Source organism: Labrus bergylta, chromosome 4, assembly GCF_963930695.1.
Source record: "Labrus bergylta chromosome 4, fLabBer1.1, whole genome shotgun sequence".
Classification (NCBI taxonomy): Eukaryota; Metazoa; Chordata; class Actinopteri; order Labriformes; family Labridae; genus Labrus; species Labrus bergylta.
In genome coordinates this window covers 14,743,550-14,751,519 of record NC_089198.1, presented here as the reverse complement: position 1 = coordinate 14,751,519, position 7,970 = coordinate 14,743,550, and the positions used below count along the sequence as shown (strand labels likewise).

At 39.9% G+C, this 7,970-nt stretch overlaps 1 protein-coding gene across 1 annotated transcript; it reads right to left on the bottom strand.

Moving 5' to 3' along the window:
• Positions 1-82: 82 nt before the first annotated feature.
• On the bottom strand, positions 83-6,296 carry gtf2b (general transcription factor IIB). Its single transcript, XM_020650071.3, has 7 exons — positions 6,187-6,296; positions 5,097-5,209; positions 3,192-3,325; positions 2,767-2,913; positions 1,401-1,530; positions 888-1,169; positions 83-622 (listed from the first exon to the last, which is right to left on the bottom strand). The coding sequence occupies exons 1-7, from the start codon at positions 6,201-6,203 to the stop codon at positions 489-491; spliced, it is 957 nt and encodes a 318-aa protein (XP_020505727.1). The 5' UTR covers positions 6,204-6,296; the 3' UTR covers positions 83-488.
• Between the last annotated feature and the right edge of the window lie 1,674 nt (positions 6,297-7,970).

Sequence of the window (7,970 nt, the reverse complement as noted above, 5' to 3'; positions counted from 1 at the left end):
ACCTGCGTCGTTCACCCTACAAACCCTAACCCTACATTTATTACAGATTTCTCTTTGTTTTTAATGAATGATGAGACATGAGCTGATTACAATCCTTTAATGAAAATCATTTTATTTTTTTAAATTACTTGAAACAATTCAAAACAAACTAACAAAATAGAACCGGTCATTTTCTACAAAAACAACGTTTTATGTGTACAGTATGAAACCAGCCTAAATTTGCAAGCATCAGTTACACCTTCTCACTTGGACATATATACATGATACAGTATACACACTCAAATGAAATACTGTAAGTACAGTCTGCCAGCTGTTAAAGCACTGGAATGTGTCCGTTTGTTTCCTGTGATCGCCTTTACAAAGGCTCCGAGTCTTAAGAGGGACAAGAGAAACCTTCCAACACAAATTTTTAATTTTTTTTAAAAAGAAAGAATAATATCCTTTAAGTACAGCAGAAAGATATCGTCACTGAGCAGGGAGCGTCTTCCTCACAGTTGGGGCAGCTTGTCGACGGGGGTGTCGAATTTGAAGTCCGGAGGGAAGAGTTCTGCGGCGCGCGGGTAGATGAGTCGATATGACTGCCTGATTGTAACATCTGCTACGCCGGCAATATCCCCAATTTCTGTGGAATATCACACAACAGGATCAACTTCTGAATCATTTATGAAACTTTTTTTTTTTGTAACTCCTTTGTTTAAAAATGAAAACACACTTAAACATGTCGTTATTAATCCAAACATTTCAAGAGTGGCAATAAAAGGAGATAAATACAGTACTGGATACACCAATCATTTCTATGGTAAGAACAATCCTTAAACTGAAGTAGATTTTCCAGCTCTGGTAGACACTCACATTGACAGTATTATCACAGCACAATCACAACTCACCTTTCTGGGTCTTCTTCTCTGCAGAGGCCTGGGAGGCCATGTAGATGGCGGCTGCAGCCACAGAGATGGGGCTTCTGCCGGGCACCAGGTCCAGTTCCACTGCCTTCCTGGCGATGAAGGTGGCCGCCATTTGCACCTGTTTGGGCAGACCGAGGTTTGAGCAGAAGCGGGACATGAAGTCTCCGGTGGTGATGAGGTCCACGCTGGTCTCCAGCGCCTTTAGGATCAGCTTGAAACACCTGCCGATCTCCTTCTTGGAGATCCGGGACACGGCGCAGATCTCTGGGGAGGCGAGGAGAGGTGAGGAAGTGAACAAGTGTTTCTACCTGTGCTTCTACAAATAGGATGTTTTAAAGTCTCTTTAATGAAAGCAATCGTTTCGTCCTTTACAGTGTTTAGTCAAACACAATCATTGTTACGAATGTTTAAGTATCACATGTTTGCCATCAGCACCAATATATCAAAATAATACAACAGATAAGTCCACAAGAATACCAAAGGGTTTATTCTGACCTTTAAATGTTCTTGGTACACCTTCTTGTCTGCAGGCGATGTAGAGGCAGGCTGAAGCGATGGCATCGTTGGCTCGACCCTTTAGACTCTTCTGTTCATAAACCTGCTTGAATAAGTTGTTCGTTCTGTCCTGCAGAGCAAAAAGAAAACAAAACACTGATTTAAGGCATCTACATACATGTTTCATCGTTCCTTTCCATGTTGGTGCATGTGTGTTTTTATTTATCTAAGAAAAACTTTGAACTGAAAACAAAACCGTCCTATCCTCATTTTGTTCATCTGAAACCAGTTAAAAGCAGTCGAGTCACAATGTTTCAAATGTGAGCGGCTTTTTGTTGATATACAATTCTCTCCCATACACTGTACTTTTTCCCTCTCTTTATGCTTTTCTTTCATACATAGAACAGAACTGAAATATTAAATCTTTATGAAGCCACATGGCCAATGAGAACCAAAGTCATGATTTAATGGAACCAAACAACAGACTTTGTGCTCCCCCTTTTAATAAAGGAGACACAGATATGAACCGGAGCACAACCCACACATGGCCCCTTTACATGAAACAACTGTTTCAGGTACATCTGTTGTTGTCGACTTCAGCAGAAAATGGAGCCCTGCGTTCAGGCGGAATGCGGTAGTCCTGACCGCAAGCGGTTATCAGCTGATCTGAGAACTGCCCCAATGCAACCAGTCATTATCACACTGACAACAAGAAGGCGGTCTATTTAAAACATTCTGCCTCTCACTCCGCCTGCATCACATCCACACTGCTGTACAACTCTCCCTCCACCACCCCGACCTCCTCCAGCTTCAGTCAGCACATGTTATATTCTAGGATGAATTGTTTGCTTGTTATGTCTGCATGATGTCAGTATCATCACATGCACATTCAGGTTCTGTTCTGCATGTCCCTATGGGAGGGAATTCAATGTTTGCGCTCTCGGCAAGATCTGTGGCATGCTGCACTGATACTGCTGAGAGCAAAGAGAAGAACCAATACCGGCAAATACAACTGTACAAACCATAAGGGCAATAAATGGTTAAATGTATGACGAGAGGATTCCTGATTGAACTCTGCTGTATTATTTTTACACGCTTCAATGACACACCACAGAATTACAACATCGTGGTAAGTGTCTCGTTTTTCTTGTTCTCTTGTCACAAAACTTAGGTTTCGTTTCTTAAGAATAACGCCTGGTTACTAAGTGGTTTTTCCCTTACTGGTGAGGAGGGGGTAAGGAGGGCAGACTGCAGACTTCAGAGATCTACAGTCAGACTGTGAGTGCACCTGATGTGACATAATTCAAGATGTACCGCTGTTTTTGGCGGTTTATGTTGTTACACTTCATATTTTTGAACATCTTACTATGATGTTCCTGGGCAGGTTGATGCGGTCCGCCATGGTGCTGATTTCTTTAAAGGCGTTGAGCATGGCCCGGTCAGAGCTGCTCATGGTCCGCCGGTTCTGGTACTTGGAGTTACCAAATTCATCAAAACTAGCTGCACCTGTTCCCTGTGGTAGAAACAAAAGACATCAGTCACTTGTTTTGCATTTGAGGGTGTAGTTTGTCACGACTTCGGGCGACATTACTAGACAGTGACACAATGTCTTCATCGCCGTTAGTGCCGACCGCAGTTAAGAAATCATGGTTGAAATAAACATGGTTGAAATATTTTAAAACATATTCACTCCACTGAAGGTTTGAGTCTCTTAAATATTGTTTGGTCTCCTCAACAATTCGTTGCTGTATTGTTCAGATATTTTCAACAGTAGGCCGAGGCGTCTCTCACCTTGCTGATCATGGTGGTGAGGTCGCCTCCGTTGAGCAGCGGGTTTTGGGCGTCTCCCACTCTGGATGGATCTTTGAGGGCTTTCTCATTTGAAAACGTCCTCCACTCTGAGCCCACGTCGATTACACGATCACCTGAGCAGAAATTGTTAGGACAATTTTTTTTTTAAAGTCGATACTGCTTCAATTTCTAAAACTTTTATTGCAACGAGTTGAATAGAAATATTTGATAGACTGTAAGATTTAAGTTGATTTTGATGTAGAGTAAATAAACGGTTCTAAATAAAGTTTTCTTTTTGCGCATTCAGACAGATCAACGTCACGTTTTTGATGCATAGACCCATCTAAAGAAACAGACTGTAGGTGGTTTAAATGTAAAATGCGAGGAAGTTTAATTAAGCTTTATGGTTCTGGGATCAACACGCCTTCGAATAGTAAACGAAACCTTTCATTCTTTAACAAAATAATGTCCCTGAGAACCTTTTTCTTTTAAAGAAATGTAATATTTTGTTATGTTTTAGATGTTTTTAGACTGACAGAGAAACATCAGCTTCAACCAAGGTCTGTCCTGTTTCTGTTGTTTAAATTAAAGTCTCTACAGTAGCTTTGGTGGCCTAGCGGTGATGTCATGCCCCATGTACAGAGACTACAGTCCTGATTACAACGGCTGTGGGTTTGGATCCGACCTCGGCCCTTTGCTGCATGTCATCCCCTCACTCTCTCCTCCCCCCATTTCCTGTCTCTCTTCGGCTGTCCTACCCAATAAAGGCAAAAAGGCCCTAAAAACATTGTTCTGTGAATCAGCTGCACAAACAAGCAGTCACACCTTCCGTGTGTCTGTATTGCATGATCCCTCTGGAATAATTAACAAGAAGATGACACAGTCAGCACAATTCCCTCATGCAAACACATCCTGCAGTGTCCGTGTCTCTAACACTGTAAATATTGTCTTGACGCTTCTGTACCATCTTCCTTTGGCTTGTCGAAGAAACTCTTTAAAATCTCCACAATACTATGTTCTACATATTGTGGTTCTGATTGTCATTCAATCAGCTCACACATCATTTTCACTCTTCGGTCTTTATCGTGTGATGCAGATACCACATTAAAATGTCATAGAAAGAAATGTTACACCATTCAGAAATGAAATCCAAGATGTACAAAGGATAAAAGATTTGACAATGGCGGGGATATATTAATTTGTGTCTTCTATAAGTCAGGACTATCAGTTCTGGAACAGCGTAGCATTGTGGGGGATGAAATTTCTGATTAATCCTGATAGACTTTTCTTTTTTAACATCGGCCTTTCTAATATCTGTAGGCAAAGTAACATTCATCTCCTCAGAGGCCAGCCACAGCTACAGGAGCAGGAACAGAGGGCAGGGAGCGTCTTCTCTGTTCACCAGAGAGCTGCTGGCTCTCCCTCCTGACCTACTCAGGGGGCTCATTAGAGGAGGATGCTGTGTTCACCACTGCTTCCTCTTACTGTCCGCATCACACGTGAACAGGGTTTATAGCTTGCTAAATTGCACAGACAAATGTTTGTCAGAAGCCTATCTAATGAAAATGTTCTTCAGGATCAGCACGTCTGCTAACTGCATATCCCCCTTTGCCACATTTTATACAACATTTTTGCAGATGTGATGTCAAAACCTTACAGCTGATAATCAAATTCAGAAAGTGTTACACCAATATTATTTAAAACCAGGTACAGTCATATGACGCCAGTAAAATTATTTAATGAGAAACCGCTGAGGGTAAGAAAAAATAAATTTGAAGCTGTGACTTTGAAAAAGAACAGCCGACGTCATGAATAAACAAGCACGGGAAATCACAATGGAAAGTAAGTAAGTGTTCTGACGCTACGATTCACAGCAAAAGTGCATTTTATGGTGAATTTACTGACCTACTACTAGTCCACATTCAGGGCAAATCATGTCCCCTGCTCTGTAGTCCTCCACAAGTATGGCATCTGGGTGGTTGGGACATGTAACTCTAGGAAGGGCCAGGGCATCTCCACTGCAACACAATAACAGAAAAGTGATGGTTTACAAGACATGAACGCAAAAGACGGACAATAGTGATCAGGATGCAAAACACACTTAACATCTAAGAAAGTCAATTTATGAAAGAATTAACTAGTTGTATACCTTTATGAAAAACCATTTATTTATAAAGTGACATAGTCCAGAGTTTGTACCACTCAGCCTAACCCAAGATAATTAAACAAACACTAGTTTTAGAGAATACTGGTGTTTTCACATCACCTTTTTTTCCCCTTTGTTTTCCTGAACATGCCAATAACATAATGCTCAACTGGTCGTTTTAGTGATTATGACATAATAACAATAACAGGCATACTTTGAATCTTGGACCAGATCCAACAATAAACAAAACGTCACGGTGATGTGGCGAAACCAAAACAGATGGTGTGTGTTAAATGAAGGCCAATGCAAACATGTTTCATCCTTGAACACGTCCACTCAAATCCAGTTTTCTGATAAAAAAAAAACATAATCCACAAGACAGTGTTTGCAACAAAAACAACAGACGACGTTGCGTAAGAGAGACAAGGACAGGCTTTGCACGTTTACAAGAAACAGACATTCAGGGCTGTTCACAGACTCCTCAATGAGCCCCTTCATGTGTTAGCTTAAAGTTTCAGCTTCATCCACTTCAGCTGAACATATTGTTGAAATGTTGAGCGATGTGAGCGGCGTTACCGTGTTCAAAAACATCCACTGAGCGCTGGCACAACAATGTGAGAGTGTAAAGGCGATACAGATGGTGACTTCTGGCAACATCTAAGTAGCAAGTTAGCCACCTAGCCGTTTCCTAAAACAATACGCCTCAATGTAGAAACACGGGAGTGACGATTAAAGTCAAGTACTGGCGTATTTAATCACACCTAGCTATACTATTATCACAAAACAATATACAATGAGCCACATATTAGGAAAGGCGTGGTATTTTAACAAGTTGAAGCTGCAACGCACCGGCTCGTCGACGCCATGTCTGTTCTCGCTCCGCCTGTGTGTCGAACAAACAATTGAGTGCGGAGCCTCTATTTATAACATTTTGCGATCACGTGTCCACTGGACTACGGAGAACCTCTAGGCTCAAACTAGTACAAAAATGATCAAAACACGTTTTTGTTGAAACTACACCGGTGAAATCCTTCATTTGGTTTCTGTTACATTTGTGACCTCTTTGTGTATATATGAAAAAAAAAGATTAGATATATCTATTTTATAAACTGGATACAATATAAAGTCAATGGATTAATCATTTGGTGGGTTTTATAACGAATTTCTTTTATGCAATGTGCCAACACAGATAAGGCTTCACGGGCTACACCCAAAACTCCCTAAGACCTATGCTTAAGACTCATTAAAGACACAGTACACAACCCACCACGCATACAATACCAGTTTGAAAACAACAACAATAATGTCAAATGGGACATGTTAAGTAACTTAAGTTAAAAAGCTTTAGTATATGCCTGCGGTTTACATTATAGCCTACATACCTGGTCTAATAGAGAACTAAACTAAATTAATAAAGCGTTGTGGGAAAGGTCTATCAGTATAAGTGTATTATATTTCTCAGCAAGTTTCCAGGGAAGTACTTCTAATGATAAATCTAAATGACTTGAAAGGACACTCATGTATTATTTATGTGATCTTTTTCAACTCCAACTCCGACTTTATTTATAAAGCACTTCTCATACATTAAAAGCATGCTGCCCAAAGTGCTTCACAAAAGAACAGACCGGCGGACTGGAAATAAAAACTGAAATGGACAACAATAAGTAAAATCCTAGAAGACCTAGAAAAATAATTGAAACATAAAATAAAAGTTAATACAGTAGAAAATAATAAAATGTGTAGCAATGAATCAATTTAAATCAAACTAAATATTAAAAACAATGTTACAACGTGTTAACCAAGGCTATCCAATTGCTCCAAATTTACAGCCAGATTAAAAAGGTAGGTCTTTAGTTTATTTTTAAAAGCACTCAGAGAGCTTGCCGGTTTATTGTCCAAAGGTAGTGAGCATAAAAACAGAAAGCTCTGCAGGTGCTTGTGTGGGTCATTATAACACCAAATAACATTGTTATTACCTGAAGATTACCAATCAAATCTGATTACATTATACAGATATACAATTGCAGAACCTTCCTAAACCTGAATATAAGATTTACTGACCCTATATGTACTAACCAAAGATACAAATGTCCTTGTTATCAGTATTTTAAGACAGATTAATAATATATGACCAGTGAAAACTTCTATATTGCAACAATACATCTATTTCAGTTTCAATTCATCCCAAGAAGCCTGATTATGAAGGCCTGTGATATTGTCTGACTGTACCAGCCTGTGTCTCTGTACCCGTATGTGACTGCTCTACTCCTTTGCGTCACACTTCCCCTGAAGGAAACCGCACAGGGAAATAAAGAGTTCCTTTATCTTGTCAAGAACTGTGGTAACAGAATCACACATCTTCATCTGGGGAGAGATTAATCATACATCATATAAACATTAATTTTGCACTTGTGGGTTTTTTATTTAATGCAACTTTTTTGCAAATTTCTTAGAAATCTTCAATTGAACCCTTATTCATAGATTTATTATTTCCTTTTTTTATTAAACAGTGCATCAAGACAACAGCAGGTGGAGCTACATAAATGGATTGAGCCATGTTTAGAAAACGCTCATGTGGTCCCACCTCAGCCGTGATACTCATTGTGTTAGTTTGATATTGAGAGTGATCTGTT

What these genes read in the sequence shown, in the direction of transcription:
- gtf2b (XM_020650071.3), bottom strand. An exon ending in TGAATGTGGACTAGTAGTAG is followed by an intron (nt 3,326 to 5,096) that starts GTCAGTAAATTC and finishes ATTTCTGCTCAG; the next exon opens with GTGATCGTGTAATCGACGTG. An exon ending in TGTACCAAGAACATTTAAAG is followed by an intron (nt 1,170 to 1,400) that starts GTCAGAATAAAC and finishes TCGCCTCCCCAG; the next exon opens with AGATCTGCGCCGTGTCCCGG.